This window comes from Siniperca chuatsi, linkage group LG6, assembly GCF_020085105.1.
Source record: "Siniperca chuatsi isolate FFG_IHB_CAS linkage group LG6, ASM2008510v1, whole genome shotgun sequence".
Classification (NCBI taxonomy): domain Eukaryota; kingdom Metazoa; phylum Chordata; class Actinopteri; order Centrarchiformes; family Sinipercidae; genus Siniperca; species Siniperca chuatsi.
The window spans coordinates 30,157,184-30,178,924 of NC_058047.1; the positions used below are offsets into that span (position 1 = coordinate 30,157,184).

Here is a 21,741-nt window from a genome sequence, read left to right on the forward strand (position 1 = left end):
TGGCAAAAACATGGAAGCAGCACAGCAAGTCCTCCAACCTATACGACCTCTTAAGTCATTTGTTCTTACCCTCTAATAAGACCCACAGGGCTGTTTCCAAAATCAGCATAAGTCATAAGTCACGTGATGTTTAAAATGTGGTTAATGTTGTGAAACAGTTGCAGTTTGGTTAGGTTTAGGCAAAAAAAACGACTCAGGCTTAGGAAAAGATCATGGTTTGGGTTAAAATAAGTACATTACGTAAGTTACGCAAATAACATAAGTTAAGTAGGTTATATAAGTCACATAACTCACGTAACTAACGTAAGTTAAGTTACATAAGTCACGTAACGTTATGTAACTAGCAGCAACATGTGCCCAGATGAGAAGACCATAAGCTTCCCTGGTCTCACACACAAATACAGAAGTCTATTAATTTTCCCCTCTGTAGATGACATCATCTCATTTTATTTCTTCCTTCTCACTTAATGGAAACACACATAATTCCCCTGTTAGCATCAAAGAAATTGGCTTGGTTAACAAGTAATGAAATCATAAATTTACAGTAAAACTTTTGGCCAGTATAGACAACTTGAAACTATTCAGTGAAGCAGTATTATACACATGAAGGGAAGCACTGGTGCAGTGATTCCTCATGCTATATTGTTCACTAACCTTGGCTAGAGTTAGATTCATATTGTTTTTAGTCAATAATGATTGTGTTTTGTGTTTTCAAAGGTGTGGAGGTTGGACCTGGTGATGGTCATACTGTTTAAAGGAATCCCATTGGAAAGCACAGATGGAGAGCGGCTGGTGAAGGGAGGCCAGTGCTCCAATCCAGTCCTCTGTGTCCAGCCTCGACACATCTCCGTCTCTGTCAAAGAGCTCGACCTCTACCTCGCTTACTATGTACAAGAGAGAGGTATGTACCAACACACCAAGCAGCAACCTCCGGGTCTGAAACGTGAAGCCAATGCGGAAGTGCCTTAAACCTGAATTCTTTCTAATGGCCAGCAGGGGGCGACTCCGCTGGTTGCAAAAAGAAGTACAATTGTATAGATTGTATAGTCTATGAGAAAATGACCCTACTTGATTTAATACCTCAATAAACACTTTCCTAATAAGTTTATGGTCTCAATCGCTAGTTTCAAATCTTCTTCAATACAGCATGATGTTCATTTAGTAAATTATGGTCCCATTTAGAGTAAAATAGATGATAAAGCAGGGTATGCTTTAGGGTGTGGCTACCTTGTGATTGACAAGTTGCTACCACGGCGACCAGTCAGTCAGGATAGAGGCGATGCATATCCACTGCGCTGTGTACATTTAACTAGCCGTGAACTTGTTTTTGGGTGTTTTTGGTCGAAGAACTTTGACCCTTTCACAGTGTGTTTACAGTTCATGAAAGTTAATTGTAACATTTTGATTGCATAAAAATGTCTTATTCAGCATTCAGTTGTACTAAAAAACACTCTTTCCGGTAAGTACATTTTGTTTAAAGCCTGTTTTTCGCTCGCCAAGATTAGCATCCATTTAATATCACAGTTAGCGTGAATTTCGGATGCACCTTGCAAACCAAGCTAGCTAGCTCGTCCAAATATGGTCACTTTTGGCTCCAAACAACCAAGATGGCGACGGCCAAAATGCCAAACTCTAGGCTTCAAAACGGTAGTCCACAAACTAATGGGTGACGTCACAGTGGCTACGTCCACTTCTTTTATACAGTCTATGCAACACACACTTAACTGTTGTTCTTTATTGTGCAACATTAAAGTTTGTTTTCTATGGTATCCATCATTTGTGAACTGAGATACAGTATACTTAAGGTTAAACTTAAATACTGACTTACTACATTGAGATGTTGTGCTGAATTAATGGATAACACAACTTACAGGAACTGTGAGAGTTGGAGGATTAATGAACACACACACACACACACACACACACACACACACACATACACACACAGATTGGTTTTCTCTGCAAAGCAAAGTGGGTGTGCAGACCTGCAATAGGAGATTAAATTGTCATGGCAAGAATACAGCTAAATAATAAATTTTTCTCTCCTGTTTTTGTGTTGGTGTCAGGCTTAGAATTTGCTTTAAATTTAAAGCGTTGGTCAGATATTTGCAGAAAATGTCTAAATTTAAAACAATATGGAATACATTTTTGGTAACATTAGCTAATTGCAGAAAAAAACAAGATGGTACCAGTATGGCTGAGTTGGTTGGTCTTTCTGTGTTTGATGGTATAAAGATGGGAGTTTTATGGTTGTGGATGAAGAGGTTTGACAGACACAGGTGGTGTGAGGGATTGAAGCAGTCAAGTCAAAAGAAAATGGCTTCAAGGTTTTTGTCTTGTGTTCATGTTACATCTCTACAGTGTGGGATCTGCTGGTCTTGGCAATCTTGCATGCGCATTCGCAACCATCTGTAATTGCTTGTTTGCTTGTGGGCAAAATTTGGGAAATTTGAACTGCATGTGACTCCTTGTTGATGATTGGCATGTTGGTCTGTCTTAGGCCTGAGCCAATCACTTTCTCTTTCACCTCATCCAAAAACACACCAAAGATAGCCGATGTATTTTTAAAGACGAGAAGAATGAGGAAGCTAGTAGAAGAAAAACAACAGCACACATTCTGTACAATGATAACATGCGGCCATTGTGAACGTTTTTAAGAGGCATCACATGCGTTTTTTCCTGTTTTCATCAACTTCAAGAGCATTCTTCCTGTGTACTTGCTGAAAAATTTGTCCACAATCGCAACTCCCACAAGGACGAGAACGACTTGTGCAAGTATGAACACATTAAAATTTGCAGACAATGCACACACAGAGGAGATGGGGAAGTTTAAATAAATATTTTTAAATTAATCTAATAAAAGCCTGACTTTCTCAAACATGAATACTATTTGGTTTTAACAGCAGTGTTGTACTGGATGTGGTTGATGACTATGTTGCACACTTTATAATTGTTCTAAAGATGACAGAAGTATGTCAAATATTTCCATTTACATAAAATAACGTCCATTTCCCTACCTGTGATATTATCACAGCAAGTTTCTTAAACAGAAGGAAAATTTGGAAAATGTTGTATGCCTTGGTCAGTGTCAGACTCATCATTATTCATCATGTCATGGTACAGCTGTACCATTCCTAGTGTCTGTTTGTCCCCTGTTGGTTCCCCTCCTGTGTTTGTCTGTGTGTGTGTGTGTGTGTGTGTGTGCTGGCGTGGCATCCTCCGGTGAACTGCCAATCAGAGACTGACACATCTGCTACTCATCTGCTGCTGCTCACCTGTTCTCCATCCACCAATCAATACCTTGCAGTATATCTACCTGGCTCTTCTCACCAGTCTTCGCCAGCCCGCTGTCTTCACCCAGTACACTGGCTCAAAGCGATTACCTCCACCCTCCTGGTTACTCCTTGTGTTTTTACAGTAAACTGAAACTAGTACTCCAACTCCCTCTGTGCTAGTCATGCTTTTGGGTCCAGCCTCTGTGTAACATAACAGAACGATCTGGCCAACATGGACCCAGCCGACTTTAATCTGGACCCAGCATGAGTTCAGCAAGCGATCTTAAGCAATGGACAGCTGTTGGGACAACACAAGCACACGATCAGGACACTCTTGGAACACAGCCAAACCGTCTTAAACCAGGTATCACAATTAACTACTCAAGTCGCTATTCTAACTGCCCATTCCACAGTTCAAGCCTGCCAGCCTCTCCTCCCGGGTTCTCCACCAAACCCTGCAAGTGTGCTTCCTATCAGGGAATCGTATGCTATGGATCCGGCTCCCTTCACCGGAAAATTGGGGAAATGCCAGGGATTCCTCATGCGATGCTCCATGATGTTTAATCAACGGCCGCTGACTTTTTCTTCAGACCAAACCAAGGTACATTATATTATGGGGTTATTAAGAGGAAGAGCTTTGGCCTGGGCAGAAGCCATTAATTCCACTCAGCTATTCGACACTTTCACTACCATGCTAAAGAATGTGTTTGATCACCCAGACCACAGTGGAACCGCTGCTAAGCGGCTATTAGTTCTCTGCCAGGGAGCTAAGAGTGTGGCTGATTACTCCGTGGACTTCCGCACCCTAGCAGCAGATACCAGGTGGAATGAGGAAGCGTTACAGGGAGTTTCGCTAGACAATCGCTAGTGACTAAGGCTAGTCACTCCTGATCCTCCACCAACTCTTGGGCCTCACCTCCACGTTCCATGAGAACGGACTGGTATCCACCAGCAAATCACTCCATTCCGCCCTCTACACCACCGCCAGAGAGCCCATGCAGCTCAGCCGAGCTCATCTCTCCCCGGCTGAACCCCCCCTTTAGGAGAAACACGGGAGTTTGCATGTTCTGCAGTCAGCTTGGTTATCTCCAGGAATCCTGTCCTATTCGACCAAAAGATCGGATTCATCACAGTCTGCTGGCAAAATCATCAGCTAGAGTTCCTTTTGTCTGGCGACCTGCCTACAATCTGCGATTTCACTTACAGATTGTATCAACACTCCAGCTCCAGACCCGTCTGACCTGACTTCCATTCCTGCAGTCTAACATGACCTGGGTGAGGTTTTCAGGAAGGATCCTCCTCGTCCATATGACTGCACCATTGATCTGCTGTGAAGAATAAGTATCCTCTTCCTATTCCCCTAATATAATGCTGCTTTTGAGCCACTAGAGGGAGCCACCATCTTCACCAAGCTCGACCTCAGAAATGCCTACCACATGGTTAGGATCCACGAGGGAGACGAGTGGAAAACTGCATTCAACACACCCCTGGGCCACTTCGAATACCAGGTTATGCCTTTCGGTCTAACAAATGCACCTGCAGTCTTGTCAGTGACATTCTCAGGGATTTTCTCAATCGTGGGGAACAGAGAGCTCCTCGCGGTCAAGCTGGCACGTGAGGAATGGAGACAGTGGTTGTAGGGGGCAGAGTTGCCATTTGTAGTGTGGACTGACCACAAGAACCTTACCTATATTCAGTTTGCCAAAAGGCTCAACCCTCGACAGGGAAGGGAACCCTCTGACTTTGGGGGGATGAGCAAAATCGTAGTTCAGATCCCTTCCTTTAAGCCTTATTTAACCAATGTTATTTTGTGATTATTATTTGTTATGGCACACAGTGCGATCACTCACAAAAATGTGAAGGATTACTTCAGGACATTGCGCTAACACAGAGTGTAATGTGACAACAACCTGTGTGTTTTTTTTAATAAATATTGAAATAGTCTAAAATTATGGGAAAATGCATAGTTTTTAGTCAAATAACACTAAACACTAGCTAAAATTTCCCGCCCTCATAAATATTCATAATGCTTTATAACAATTAACAACACATTATAGAGCATTTTATAATGACTTATTAGGTCAAGTATCACATTACTTCGTAATTGCTGGTCACTAACTGCCATTTTTTTGGCAATAGATGGATCATTATAATTCTTATAATAGTAATACATTATAACCGTTGTATAATGCATTATACAATGGTTATAATGTATTACATGTTTTTTGGGGGAAAACATTACATTAGTGAAATGTAAATGTCCATCATTCAGTTGTTCATCATCAAAAAGTTGTGTCAAATTGGAGTACTCAATTTCTGTTATGACCACTGCGGTCCATCCACATGTACAGCTCCATGTCCAAAGGCTGAGCCTGTGTAGATGTTCCCTCTTTTTCCTTCAGACAACTCCAGGGCTCTTGTTAAGGCCACTATTTCAGCCAGCTGTGCTGAGGCTGGTTGTGGTATGAGACCTTGGTCTATTGTGAGATGCGTCTTTGTGTGTGGATCCTGTTTTACTACAGCATAGGAGGCCACATTTCCACTGTCTCTTCTGTAGCAGCATCCATCTGTGAACAGGTCCACCTCTGGGTTTTGTAGAGGTTCTGTTTCCAGATCCGCTCTGAGTCTTACATCTTTCTCAGCTCTTTCTGCACAGTTATGCGCTTGGCTATTGTCTGTGGCCAGTCCACTTGCCATGGTCACACCTTCAGTGTGGTATGTGACATGTGGTTGTAGCAGAATGCCTGAAATTTTCGTTTTTCTTGCTGTGGAGGTGAATGCACTTGATCCCAAAAATGCCACTACGCCATGATCAGTGTTCACTTTCAATTCGAAATTACTATGTGGCTTGTTTTTATGATTGCTTTTGCCAATGCTGCCAAGTACCTTGTACATCCTGCTTGCCCTGTTTCCATATTATCCAGTTTGGAGCTGTGGTACATTAGCACTCTTCTTTCTCCCTCCTTTTTCTGGAAAAGCACAGCATTAACTACTCCAGCTTTTTCAGAAATATCAAGATGGAAAGGTTTTGTGTAGTCAGGTAGTCAGCTTGTGCAAGTGCTTGTTTCGCGTGGGTGAAGGCCTCTTCTGCAGGTTGAGTCCAAGATAGGGCGGCAGTGAGCTTGTGATTTCCCACCTCCGCCACCGTCTCGTAGGGGTTGTGTGAGCTCCACATACACAGGAATATGGTTACGGCTATATCCTGTCAGGCCTAAAAAGGCAAGCATTTGTTGGACTGTGGCTGGCTTTCCATGTGACAGGATGGATGACTTCTGTGAGGCGGTGAGGGTGTGTCATTCATGAGAGATCTCGTGACCTAGAAACACAACCATGTGTCTGCAAACTTGCACCTTTTCTCTTTTGACCTTGTACCCCTGTTCCGCAAGCGAAGTGAGCAAGGAGTGTGTAGTAGTCAGGCAGGTTTCAGCAGTAGGGGCGGCCAAAAGAATGTCGTCCACGTACTGTATGACCACAACATCTTGGGGTAGAGCCAAGGGTGTGAGGTATTGCTTTAGTACAGCGTTGAACAATCCAGGGCTGTCCCGATAGCCTTGTGGTAGTCTGGTGTAAGTGTAGGTTTGGCCTTTGTAGGTGATAGCAAAACATTGTCTTGATTCTTGGTCAAGCAGAAAAATGCACTGGCCAAGTCCACCACTGTGAAGTACTGGTGCTGTGGAACAATGTTTTGGAGGGCCAAGTATGGGTCAGGAACAGGGAGGGCCTCAGGTACTGTGGCAGCATTTACCGGGCAGAAGTCTTGCACCATCCTCCAGCCTTTTCTTTCCTCTTTTGTCACAGGTAGAATGGGAGTGTTCCATGTGGATTTGTATGGAATGAGGACGCCAGTTTGAAGCAGACCTTGGATTGTGTCAGCAATGCCCTCTTGTTGTTCTGGTTTGAGGCGGTATTGAGGACGCCATATAGGTATTTGCCCTGGTTTGACAGTGATATGGATAGGGGGAGTGTTAACCAGTCCCACATCTTGTGGTGATATTGTCCAAATCTTTGATGGAACATCATCTAATAGTCTTAGAGTATCCGTTTGGTCCGTCTTTTCTCTGCCATGATATCTGGGGAGTTCCTCGTCTTCAAACACTGTTTTTTCCTTTGTGGGGACGGAAATGCACCACATGTCTTCTTCCTTTGCTTTCCATACCCGAGGGGCCTCTGTACTTTCCCATGTGAGTGTGAGTGCACTTTTGACCATTGGGCCCAATGATCTAGCTTCATATTGGCTCTCTACTGCCAGGGTGACATGTGGGCTTGATTCGGTGTCTAAAGCATACCATCCTTTTTCATCTTCTGTCAGTGAGCAGCCTGCCGCCACACCCTCCTTTCCAGCAAAGATAGAAGTGATTTGTAATTGCTGCTGAGTCTCATCCACTACACCTGCATGTGTGGTTCAGTTGGTAAGGGAGATGGGGCCATGTTCTTGTTTCTGTTGACCTCGTCATCTTTTTCTGCCACTTGACGCCACAGTAACTTTTTGGAGAGAGCTTTCAATTCTTCTTCCTCTTGTCCTCTGTGTGCCTGATACTGGCGGTTGTGATGAAGTTTTCTACCCACAATTTATAAGACATCTTCTGGAGACCCACCACGGCCACCAGAGCCATTTGCACCTCGTCGGGAAGCCCCTTGACACACTGCATTTTCCAAGGGCCTGTATAGCTTCACTGGAATCACATCTGGAGTTCGTATTGATGTTCCTCTGGAGGCCGCAGGCGAGGATGAAGCTGAAGCGGGTACAGTGAGGTTTACTCCTGGAGGCACAGAGGTAGAGTTGGTGCTCTGGTTTAGAGAGAATTCTGCCACAGCAGATGTTAAGTCTTCCATCCGGTTCAAGGTTCATGGTGTTCCATAAGCTTAGCCAGTGATCCTATGGCTCCGGTTGCTTACTTGTGGAAGGCGGCATTCATTGCATCTTCTGGTGTCTCCAGTTCCAATTGACTTCCCTTTACGAGCACCACCGGAGCTTGCACTGGTATGGGGGAGGGTCGCTCGGGGGAAGGAGGAGTGCGGTTGGGGAAACGGACAGCATGGTTGCTGTTGTTGAGGCAGCAGCTGACCCCTCCTTTCTCTCCGTGTTTTTGGTTTCCATTTGCCTTGCCTGCAGCTGTCATTATTGCGCAAATGGCTGTGGTGGTCACATCTCTGTCTCTAGCTTTTTCTAGTCCCCTATATGCCAATCCCCATTTATGGCTTCCTGCCGTCTCCCATTCACAAAGGGCTTCTCTATGACTTGCAGCTGCGGCAGTCACCATGCACATGATCACCCGAGGGGTGGGCAGCTCAGCTTCCTGGTTGCTGGTGAGGAGACCTTGTCTCTCCCATTTCTCCCACAACTTTTCCACTGCTTTCTTTGTCTGTCCCTTGTCTTTTTCACCTACTTTTTCCTCTAGCTTTTGTATCACATGTGGCTTTAACTGGCCCAAATTCATAGGCTGATCTCCCATTATGCTTGTACACATACACCTTCAGGTGCCCTTTTAATATTTTTCAAATAGATCATACAACCCAAACCAATGTAGCTCAAGATTAAAATCATAAACCACACAATCCACAACTTTCCTAACCCTGTTATTGTCCTCTCACACGCAGCTACACATTCTTCTAATGTCAGAACAACAGGAGGAGGCTGAGGCGTGATCGGTTCTTCATTTACTAATGTTAGCGATATGTCTTCATAAGACACAGTTGGCAAACTACCTAGGGAGCGTGGTATGTCATTCATGTCCACGAGACCATCCCACCAGTGTTGCTCATGCAACCCAAAACTTACCTCATAGGGCAAATTCAACCCCACATAAAACAACCCCAATGTGAATACCAATACACAAAAGCAAATTACCTATGGTGCAACATTCAACACATTAGAAAATCTGTTTATTTTATAGACAGAGTACTTCACTCCCACTCATGTCTCTTTCTTTTGCTCTAAAAAATACATTAGAAAATCAATTAGTTTTACAGAATACTTCACTCCCACTCATGTCTCTTCCTTTTGCTCTAAAAATACTTTCACTTTTGTCAAGTGCACCTTTAAATTTCAAATTTTTTAAATTATTTTTTTTAACAGCCAGTCAGTTTGTATGCACTTCACCTGAGTAACTGACCCAATCAGTAAGGCTCTGTCGGAGTTAACACCGCTAGGTTTCCATAGACAAACAATTTCGTTACTGAGACACTGTTACCAGCCAATTACCACTAATAATCAGTTACACTCTGCTTGCATTAACATCGCTAGGTTTCCACAGACAAACAGCTTTGTTAACACTACTAGGTTTCCACTGTTTGTTGTCTTACTGAGACATCATTAAAATTTCATTCTCACATATGCTCTTTAACACACAGTATTTTTTCTCTCTTTTAGGGGTTCTACACTTAGGGACTTTAACCCTTCAATATATTTCTTAGTTTTGATTCTCCAATTTCAGTACACATATAACATGTATTCAATTCACTTGTTTATCTTATACAATTTAGTCTGTAATTTACTTACCTCATCCTCACTCACTTTTAATTTGGTATTAGTCAATGCATAGAATTTGGTTGTTAACAAAAGGTTTCTGCTTACCTTTTCTTTGAGGGCGGCTTTGAGGGCGAGTCCAGAAACACAGAGCCGGCGATTTTGTCAGTGCGTTCGTTTATTTGTGGAAGAACAGTCCAGAGAAAATCTATTTCTCAATTTGTCATTTATTAAAGCATTGGAGGATCAAAATATGTCTTGTACAAGGATCTTTTCTATTCAGAAAACCACAGTCAGCAAGCTGTTAATCTGTAGTCAACATCCTAGGAAAGAGTGCTCTTCGTAACATTACACAGAGTTTTAAATGAGAATGTGCAACTATCTGATAGGTTTCTATAGAGGTGGGGAGGAGCTGTGGTTTAGACTTAGCTCTCCCTTCGTTGGTGCACATGCTGGTCCCAGCCTCTTTGCACAAGATTCTACCATTCGTGTGGAGACATCGCCCTAGGGGAGGAATCCTACACTTCGTCTGTTTGTAAGTTGCTAAAGTCTATGCTTCTTTCCCTACAACTGCTACTTCTCCTCTCATGGCCATTATAATACATACTGTCCTCAGTGCATGATGTTCTTTCTGATATCCCTGTTTCTTTGTATAAACATAAGCCTGTTTGAAACAACTAATCAATTTTCCCTGCAGTCAGCAAATCTGAATGTTAAGCTTCATGCCCTATGTGTGCGTAAAATGCTTCAGAATCTTACATATGGCACCTTTAAAAGAATATGACTGTAAGCTGAAATAATACTCATTCTTATGCATTAACATTATACTTACACATTTCTATATTAATTAATAATTATATACAATTCCTCTGTGAATGTTGACATGGGTTCCCTCATTATTTTTAGCTTTGCTGCATCTCTCAGACCAGGGAAACAGTGATGGAAGACCGAGATCTGATTTTCTAACCAGGCTAACTGTAAGGAAGCTCACACATTTGAATTTTCTTTCAAGAAGAGAAGCTAGTAGAAGTCATGCTGTTTGGCTTCATGTGAGAAAACAGTGTAAATACACTATAAAGATACACTATAACCATTACCATCACTGCTAAACTACATCATTCCTCTATACCTATACTCAAATTCTGACCTCGGGCGGACAGCCCGGGGACTGGTCTGGCAAGGAGCTGGGGACCTCGGGCGGACGGCCCGGGGACTGGCCTGGCAAGGAGCTGGGGACCTCGGGCAGAAGGCCCAGGGACTGGACTGGCGAAGATCTGGGGGTCTCGGGCGGACGGACTGGGGCCTTGACAGGTGAGGAGCTGATCTCATGCGATCTGAGATGAAGATCAATCCCTTCTGGAGGCCTGGTGGAGTGCTGGTGGCACTGGAGGAAGGTCACCGGGGACCGGCTGCGGTGAGGGCAGGAACCCCCTGGAGGTTTGCGGCGAAGACGTGAGCCCTCCAGAGGCCTGAGGCAGACGCGAAGGTGTGAACCCTCTGGGGGTCGGAGATGAGAACTCCCTGGAGGTCTGCGGTGCTGGTGTGGACCCTCTGGAGGCCAGAGATGGGAACCCCCTGGAGGTCTGCAGCGAAGGCGGGGACCCCCTGGAGGCTTGCCAACCAGCTCAGGAGCCCACGGCGGGACATTGGGACTAGGAGCCGGCGGCGGGACATTGGGACTGGGAGCCGGCGGCTGGACATTGGGATGGGGAGCCGGTGGCTGGACATCGGGATGTGGAGCCGCCGGCTGGACATCGGGGCGGCCTGCTCCAGCTGGGAGAGGAGTCAACTGCGAGCCAGCATGGAGTCTAGGAGCGGAGAGCTGCTGCGGTCCGGCGGAGAGCTCCAGAGCGGGGAGCTGCTGCCATCCGGCAGGAAGTGATGACTGCCATGGCGCTGGGACTGGAGGCCGCCGTGGCGCTGGGACTGCATGAGGCCGCCGTGGCGCTGGGACTGGAAGAGGCCGCCGCAGTGCTGGGACTAGAGACGGCAGTGGAGATGGCGGGTCGCTGGGCGGCGGAGCAGGTGAGCAGAGTGGAGTGAGCAGAACAGAGCCAATGAACCTTGAGGCGGAGAAGCTGGCGAACCGCAGGCGTGCAGGCGAGCGAGTGGGGCAGCTGGGCAGCGGTGCCTGTGTGTAGTGGGTTAGTCGTCTGATGATAGGTAGTCCGGCGTGCAAGCTGGTGGCTTTGTGGACCACCTCGAGCAGAATTGAACACATGCCTGTGTCGGCATTCATTAAAAGGGCTGTCTCAGTGCTGTGGTACTTTCAAAGGTATTATTATTATTTTCCACAGCATGAACAAGCTGCTTAGAAATGTTTTTTTCAAGCAGATCAAGCCCAGGTTTTTTTTTAGGAGTGGTTGGACACAAGCAGTTTTAAAGTAATCTGGGACACAGCGAGCAGTTCAAAATAGTTGGGGCGGAATACAATCCATAACTTCCAATAAAAACCTAGTTGAGATTATGTCCAGAGGGCTGGAGGATACTCTCATAATAGACATGATGTCTGTGAGTTCAGGCAGAGTAACAGCAGAAAAATTGCTCAAAGAATCCCTGAGCAGGTGATCCACATCTAAAAAGGTAGGATTGGGTGTAATACCAGATGTTATTAACTCCACCTTTCCAGCAAAGTGCAAAAGAAACTTTTCACACTCAGCAGAGGCACAAGGAGAGGCTGGGTTAACTAACTGATCCACGGTCTTAAATAGGGATCTGGAGATGCGCTGATGGGCAGAAATAAGTGCAGAGAATCTTTCACCATCCCATTATAGAAGAGTACTAACTCTTTCATAGCCACAAAGTAGAACTGGAGACCTGATTTTTTTCCATCTGCGTTCTGCTCTTCTGCATTTCCTTTTACAGCTTTTAATACTGTTATTTAACCATGGCTGTTTTCTAGTCTTTGAGTTTGGTCTATTTTTCAGAGGAGCTATGAGATCTAAAGTTGTAGAACACAGGTAGTTAAAAGAATCAGCCAAATGTTGGAGGAATCAGGAAACACATTGCCAGGAGAATTGAACAGTGTACAGAATTTTGAGGCACTTTGCTCATTAAGGGCATGTGTGTACTTAGAGCGGTATAAGATAGTACTAGCAGCATGTAATTCACAGTTAAAAACAATGCATAGGTGATCAGATACAAACATGTCAGTGATTTCCATAGATGGTTTTCTTAGACCCAGACATGGTCTAAAGTGTGGCCACGGGAATGAGTTTGGCCAGACACATGTTGTTGGAAGTTAAAAGAGTTAGTGATATATAAAAAATCAGCAGCAAGGGCATTAGAAGACTCATCAACATGAATATTAAAATCACCACAAAGAGCAATTATTATTATTGCTGTGTTGGCTGTGTCTGTTTTGTATTAAGGACCTATGTGAAATTACCACAGGAATTTTAAAAGTAGTGCTAGAGGGATCCGGGCTCCACATATGGACAGGAATAGAAATAGCAGCACTATGATCAGTCCACAAGGGGGAGTTTGTGACAGCAGAGGGTGTGTGGCTGTTTTTGGTGGGCAGAGAAGAGAAAGAAGAAGAGCAAGGGGAGACAGGTGATGTAAATAGTCAATTACTTGAGAAGGACAGTACAGCGTGTTGCAGGTTAGCTGCCAGCGACTACCTGACTTTTTTGGTTGAAAACTTTCTAGTGCAAACAGGGAAGAACGATCCCAGAATAAGTTAAAATTGTGAATAAAGCCAAAGTCATGGTTACTGCAGACAGACTGGAGCCAGGTATGAAGGCTGAGGATCCTGCTAAAACGGCCAATTCCATGACCCAGTGTAGGAATTGGCCGTAGGAATAAAAGCATGCTCTCCACTGCTATTGAGCAGATCAAAGAGACAGATAAAGTCTGCTTTCGTCAGCTCAGATTGCTGACGGGTGGTTATCGTTTGTGCCGACATGGACTATGATTTTCGTAATAGTCGTCAGGAGTGAAGCCAAAAATCCAGGGAGCTTTTCGAGGATGTCGGGGGTCGTAGCTCCAGGAAAGCAGTATGTGACCGGATTAGCAAAGCGGATATTTCTTACTATGAAATCTCCAACTATCAGCATAGTTGTGGGGGTGAGAGGAGGCAGAGTCGATGATCGTGGAGTCCATCAGCCGTCTGTGGGATAGTCGTGGCCGGGGACTGCTGCTGCGAGGGGACAGCGTCCTTCTTAGCAGAGGGGTTCTCAGGTGTCTCTGGATGAATGCGACCTCCAGAGCTTCTCCTGATCACGGCCTCTTTCAGTAACTTGCGGCGAGAGGGAGACGAGGACTTGACCGCTGGAAGATGGGAGCGTCCCTCCAGTGGAGGAAAGTCCTGCGTATCTAGGATGTCAAACTTGTTGACCAGTGGGAGGTCCCGATTTGAAGGAGGGGGAGGCGGGCGCTTTGCACCATGTCTGTCCTTGCAGGCTACAGTCCAGTGCTCTGGTTGACGTGGAGTTGAACTCACCGGAGCCTTCTCACCACCCCCGCCGACGAGTGACCGTACATCCACTGGGGATCGGCAAGGAGTAGAAATGGCCATTGCTTTGGGCTTTGCACCCATGAGGAGCCACAGATCTTCAGGCTTAGCTGAAACGGCTTCATGCTCCGGGGCGCCAGAGATGATGGAGCCGAGCCACGGAAGAGTGGGATTATTGTCCAGTACTGGAGTGAGATGAGATGGTTGTCTTCCGGTTGCCGCAGCCAGAGGAGCTAAGGACTGCAAGGTGTTTTGTAAAAGTGCTAAAAGTTTAAAATCCACAATAAAGTCCATAAAAGTGCTAAAAGCTTAAAATCGGCTAGTCTAGCCTCTGGGCTAAAAACAAACCTAGCTGCGCTAACACCGGTGGAGGCTGTCCGGTAAACCACGTTGAGTTGACAGCCAGCATAAAATTACTTAAACCTCACACGTCCGATGACTAAAAACTTTTACCATGTTAAAACATATGGGTAAAACAATAGCCAGGATAAAAAAGTGTAGTGTAGAAAGTGGCTTAAAAACTAGATAAAATGTCAATTTATGATGGTTTTAGATGAAGTCTCTGGCGGGCACACACAACACCAACGCATGCTCACAATACTTAAAAAAACAAGTCAATATTAGAAAAATCTAAAAGGGATGTTTACTTTCAATATCAGGTTTAGTGGTAATTCCAGTTATGTTAGCAAGAGGTCATTTGTATGCTCATCATTCCAATCAGTTTCCACTACATATTAACACTGTTTACCACAAAGAACACTATAATCTTATGACTTGAAAATACACTAACCTTGTTCAGATAGTCTGGAAAGAATGCAATAACTGAAGGGATCACACATTTTTTCACACATACAATTTGCCCAGTTCTGTCAAAATCATCTGCCTTGAAATGACAGCTACAGAGAACTGTATCATTAGGCTCAAAATCCTTCCATCTCATAGCAATGGCCCGAGTTTACTTTAGCCCAGGATCTTTAGGGGGACCTTTGACAAAAAACAAGGCCATCTCAAAATTACTTCCGGCATGTAGCTGAATGGTGAAGCCAGTGCATTAAGCTACCAGCATAAATATGGTTTACCAGATCTAGCTTCTGTCTGATAGAAGAACATTTGGAGTGCCTAGTAATGAGTTGTTTTTAATGAGGCCAAAATATTCGCCAACTTCATTCATTTAGGTAGTTCATTTAGCTGAAGCTCACCCCATCTTTATTGTTGGAAAAAATATATTGGACATTTATCACTGCTGATATATTATTATTTACTATTCTCATAGTTATACGTTATGTTTAAGGGGCCCTGTGTATTCCTTTTCAAATAAATGCCCAGCATCAGCAGTGTTTATTAAAGGCTAAGCAAATTTCATTCTGTTCAGAAATCAAACAGTCACAGACTCACAGTTAAGCAATAAAAGCAATACCAGTTCTGGTAGAATCAGAATTTATTGTCGTCTCGTCTTTCCACCAAATTAATATAAAAGTATCGATAGTGGTATCGATAAAGACTTGGATTGTTAAGCAGTCTCGAAAATGTTATCAGTATCAATAAAACTTAACGATCCCCATCCCACCACTCCATTATTCAGTTAGACTTTTTTTCTTTTAGCTTTTTTATTTACCACACACTGCAATCAGGACACAAACCCTCCAGTGCCATAGTCCTGGTCTTTCTACACCCACCATCTACCCGACCACCTCCCTACAGTTTCTGTGATACACTTTTTGGACTGGAAACCACGGTTCCAGTGAACATAATCCATGTAGCCATTACATTTTTCAATAGCATGTTTGGCAAAATCATTTAGCAGCATATAATCTTGAGTTTTAAAGGGACAGGCTTGCTTGATAGGTACCTTCTCGGGTACCTTGACATCAAGGAATCAAGGTAATTTATTTGTCATTTTACAACACAGGGCTGCACAATGAAATGTAAGTTGTAGCCCCTTCATGCTACACACACATACGACATATATACAAATATTTAAATTTAGATTAGCTGTTGCTATAGCGTTGCTGGGTTAGTCCATTCCATTTTCCTGCCACTGGACATTAGCCAGGGGTAGGCTGGGTAGTGGAGCAGCCTTAAATCCAAGCTGGGTTAGTTTAGCTCTTATCCGGGCTCTCTTCCCTCTCTTCTTTGGGCGGTCACACCGCCAATGGCGCCACTTGGTGGTTGGGTGGTCGGAAGATGCAGTGATCGTCCCAGGGTCTGGTGCACTTAATCCAATCTCCGCAATTGCAAATTAAGCAATGGTATAATTCCTTAGATTGAACAAGATTAAATATTTAAAGCTGCTGTTAGCAGCTGCTAGAGGCTGCAATGTTCATTATACCCTGCTCTATGAAAATGTTGGTAGAAAAAAAACAACATACGGATAATACTGTTTTTCTAAGAATCATGCTTAATAAATGGACCAAAATGTCAATTTTTATTGGAACTACTGGATTGCTCACAAAAATCACAAAGTCCAAAGGGGTTCCTTCTTTGTGGAGCATGAATGTGCTCAGCAAATGCCATGACCACATGCGTATTGGATTGTGAGATGTTTTATTTCTGAAGGTGGTGCAAGAAGAAAGTGTTCATTAAAGGATTAATTTTTTGTTAAGAAGAATAGACACAGGGTGAAGCAAACAGAGGTAACAATGCATCTGAGTTAAAAATGTTTCAATTTGAGCTAAATTTTGAGCTAATCCAGAGGCTCTATGAATCTACCTCAGAAATGTACAGGCACATCCATTTGTTGTTGATATATTTCAGTCAGGACCAAAGTGGTGGACCGACCAACAGACATTGCCATCCTTAGAGCCACCCTGCCACCATAGCTAAAAAAAATGTCCTGATGGTGGCACTATTAAGGAAAGGTCAGGAGGTCAACGAAAACATCAGGATTCTTCCGTGTGGAACCAGGAATATCCACACCAAATTCCACTGAATTTCAGCCATTAGTTCAATGTACCTTGTCATGAACCAAAATGGGGTACTGTTGGGAATTCTTTCCCAAACATAGGGCTTAACAAAAGGTCAGAGGGTCACTAAAACCTTTGGGAATCATCCTCTTGGAGCCACGATTATCCATACCAAATTTGAAAGAATATGAGGAGAATACAGTACATTTTCTAAGATGCTACTTTTTGTCATGGCAAGTAGTTCTAGAACTAGTCAAGTAGGGCGATCTGGGTTAAAACCTGCAGGCCTGCTGGGGCCTGTCTTTGTGGAGTTTGCATGTTCTTTCTGTGTCTGTGTGGGTGTTCTCTGAGTGCTCTGGTTTCCTCCAACAGTCCAAAAACATACAGTCCTAAAATTGCCCATACGTGTGAATGTGAATGGAAATGGTTGTCCATCTCTATGTGTCAGCCCTGTGATTGACTGGCAACCTGTCCAGAGTGTAAGTACCCTGCCTCTCGCCCACTGTCAGAAACCCTCTAAAAGATAAGCGGGTATAGCTAATGGATGGATGGAAGTAGTTCTGGATGTTTTTGAATCATACTCAGAGTTGCTATTAGTGACACAGAAGTTGTCTGAGTTTTCTGAGTTCTTCTTTGTCATTGGTCGGTTGAAACCATTTGTGTAAATGTAACTTCAGGTTGAGTCCGTAAACAACTGAAAGAGAATGCAGTGTTCACATGTGGTTTTTGTATTGTGGCTTCAGTTTGATGGGACAGAACAACACATATACAACAACACCAGCTACAAAGCAAGTGATGGGGAAAAATTATTAAAGAAGACAGGAGGGGGTCCTCCTAAACACTCCTGCTGAAGAGCTGGCCCTCTGCATTGATGAGGGTCACATCACCCACAACATACATAAAAGTACCTGTAGCAAAGTAACGCAAGGCAATGCATACTGTCTGCAGGACTGTAAGCGCACTGGCAACATACGGCTCAAGAAGCTGACACAGCTGACAAGTCAGTCCCTCTGATGAGAATATATATCTCTCATATAAAAAAATCGTCAGGGAAAGCCAAAGGGCTTTGCCGGTCGCTCACTCTCTAAGAGACCCTCTCATGATCCACACACCGAGCTCCATGGGATCTTCTATGAATGGTGATGCCATATTCCAAGAGAATTTATTAGCTTATTGCTTTTATACACGTTGATCTGTTATCTCGAACATAACCTGCTCTGGAGCAGCATTCCCTAAACACTTGCACTACTTATTCTGTAATTTGGTGATTCAATGGTGGAAACCACATACTACATGCTTATCTCATGACAATCTGCACATATTGTGTCTGCAGGATTTGTAAATGCAAATTTACTGCTGTTGTAAGCTTGTCTAGAGTACTTGTTTTGCATACTGGTGACACTAACTACTAACACACTAGTAATGTACTGGTTCACATCTTCTCAACTTTTCTCACAACTGACATATTAATAGGAAGAATACAACTGAAACAAGTCACATTAATAATGGCTTCTGTTACATTCAAGTGTCCCATTAAGACACCAGTGAGCCAGCCTGCTCATAACCTGGCGCACCTTAATAAAAAGTAGCCATTAATGTAATTAGTTACACCTCACTGACATGTCAGTAACGAAATGAATTACTATGCCCTGCCCTCTACTGGCATAAAATGTGTACAACATTTAATTAGCAGGACAGAACCTGGATATAAAGACCAGACAATGTCAGTCAAGATTCCCAAATGCCAAAAACACCAGTGTTTGATTAATTCATCAACTTTGTCTTTATCATCCCAAAGCTGCCATTGTTGCCACAACAGTTTACTGGCTGCTGCTACTGATTGGCCAGTTGCTATCTGACACTGCTGTAGAAGCACTGTATAATGATTTTCAGTTCTTATCAGCCTGAGTAAGTGAAAACACCTATGCAGGTGTGCAGGGCCTTCAGCAAGCCAACCATTTGTGCATATTATCCTAAACCACTTAATTTGAAGGTCTACCTGAATGGTATTGTAGCTGAAGTGATAGACAAAACTACAAAAATGAGAAATGAAAAATAAAATTGTCCTTTAATGTTAGTGAACCCTAATCGCCAAAGAAACCTGAACAACACTAGCATTAGCATTAGCATCACAATTAATGTGAAGTATACAGTGTATTTTGACAGTGGTAGGATTTCAAAAATAATAAGCTCATTCACCTTAGCTTGCCTGTTCAAGCTGAAATCAGGAATTTTCTCTCCACTCCACTCCGCTCTCTCTGTGACTGGTAACTGTGTCTTGTTAAAATCTTCCTGATTTATTGATAAATAAAAGTGTTTTAAAAGTGTTTATCATCTATCAGCTGAAATCAGGAATTTCTCGCTTTCTCAGAGGCAGAGCAGAGCAGCAGTCCTAGTCGTACAGGAGTGGGCTCTGATCAGGAGGACAGTCGAACCGCCACCATGGGTAATGTAAAGGATCTTCCGTCATAGAGGAACATTCACACAAATGAATGTTACAAATTATTCTGTAGTGTACGTGCAAATGCATAATCTTTGTTATTTTTGTCTGTGTATAAGACAATTTTCCTTTTCTTCATTTAGTGTCTGTTCATTATCTCTTTCAAGAAAGTTTCTCTGAAAATCTGCACACAACATGAACAACTTACTAAACTGTAACTTACATACCGTAACTCTCATATATGTTTCTAGTTTCCTCGTAATTAGTATCAAATTAAATAGTTCTTCCAGGAAAGTTACTATGTAATTATTAGGGAATTAGAGAAAATAAAACATTACAGATCATTTTGCTCTAAGTCTTCAGTTTTGCTGTGTTATTGTCCAGAATAACAAAACATTCTTCATACTGTTAGATCTTAAATTTGGTATGTTGAGTAAATTTAGTTTAGTAAGGTAGCCGACCAAGACGAGTCCCCATCTAGAAGTCTAAAAGTGGTTGCATGTAGTATAGTGGCTGGTTATTTCTAACCACTCATCATTACATGTTAATAAATTAATGAATAAAAGTTTTTATTTTGTTTGCAAGACACCACAATTTAATACAAACCAGATCCAGAATGCCACACATACATCCTCAAATATAATACAAAGAGTCTAACAATAAAGAAAAACAATTTAAATAATTTTCACTGTTGGATTTTCAGAGCTTTATGTGTATAAAAAAATTATAAATTATGAACAAAACCTGTACTGTTTATTCATAGTAATGGGGAAATCAAAATAATAATTAACTAAATAATCCATCTTGTCTTCTTTTCAAGACTTTGGAGACATAGTTAGCAAACACATCAAAATGAAACAACCATTCCAACTTTTCATCATCATCTGTTTTCCTCAATATTTCCAAATCTGCTGACCTCAACATCCAGAGGAAAAGCACCAGTTTTCAACTAAAGATATTTAGTTCTAGATGTAACAGTGAGATGTAACATATGATTCAATACCATACTTTGGTTTAATATGTATATATTCTTTTGCTTTTGGCAAGAAGCTTACTTTTAATGAGTTATAATTACAAAACAAATTATTCCTGTAGATATACAGCATATCAGCCTCATCAAAACTTGAGTAAAGCTTTTTAGAGAACTGCATGATTTACTTCACATAAACACCTTCTTATTAATTAGCAATTTCTTCAATAATGTGAACAAATCCAATAATTACTAAAAGGAGCAGTGTGTAGGATTCATTGGCATCTAGCGGTGAAATTACAGATTGCAACCATTTGAATACTGCTCGCCTCACCCTCCTGTTCCAAGTGTGTAGGAGAAAACTACGGTGGCTGCGAAACTGCCTATCTAGAGCCAGAGTTTGGTTTGTTTGTACAAACATGGCGGTTCAACATGGCAGCCTCCATGGAAAGGGACCCGCTCCCTCTGTAGATATAAAGGGTTTATTCTAAGGTAATGAAAACGATTCTTATTTTCAGGTGATTATACACTAATGAAAACATACTTATGAATATTATCGCCATATTCTGCAAATAGAGCCCCTCAAATCTTACACACTGCTCCTTTAATACATAAATAGGCCATCAACTCAGTTTGATATGATTATTATAGATAATTTTGTAACCAGAAATTAATTCCAAGCCCCTAACAATATTCAGAACATTTGGATTGGGAAGGATTATGAAAAGTAACAGGTCAGTAGCGAAATTTTATGGCCTGTACCACTTATCTACCTTACCTTACCTCCTGACAGTTTCGTATCCTTTTCCTGTTAGGACCGCTGCTGTTGGATTATGATATAAGGTTTTCAAAATATGAATACATTTTGTTCCAAAGCCCATATTGTTCATAGTGTGCTAAATTCCTTTTTTGAGAGACTCTTGGCATGATCATAATGTTACACATTGCGAAACAAAACCAACACACACTGAAATAATAGAAATAAAGAAAAAGGGGAGACAAAACATAAAAGTACACCATCAAAAGCAAGAAATTCCTCATAGCTTTATACCAGGAAAATACAGTGTACACAAGCACAACTAAAAGCATGAACCATCTAGGCAGGTGTGCTGTAAATCCACATACCATTAATTAAGTAAAAGAACAGCTAGTTACATGGGATCCGTCAACATCTGAATTGATTGACATAAACTAACTGCTACTGCTGACTCACACACACACAAACACAGCA

At 42.7% G+C, this 21,741-nt stretch overlaps 1 protein-coding gene across 7 annotated transcripts in view; it reads left to right on the top strand.

The window, feature by feature from the left end:
• The window catches only part of nfic (nuclear factor I/C), an 80,523-nt gene that overhangs the window by 23,030 nt on the left and 35,752 nt on the right, over nt 1–21,741 (top strand). For 6 of the 7 annotated variants that reach the window (XM_044199028.1, XM_044199029.1, XM_044199026.1 and 3 more), the window contains 2 exons: nt 718–901; nt 19,472–19,546. In XM_044199028.1, coding sequence (XP_044054963.1) covers nt 718–901; nt 19,472–19,546 — 259 coding nt within the window. Of the gene's footprint in view, nt 1–717; nt 902–19,471; nt 19,552–21,741 lie in introns of all 7 variants that reach the window. The other variant, XM_044199030.1, reaches the window with a different exon arrangement.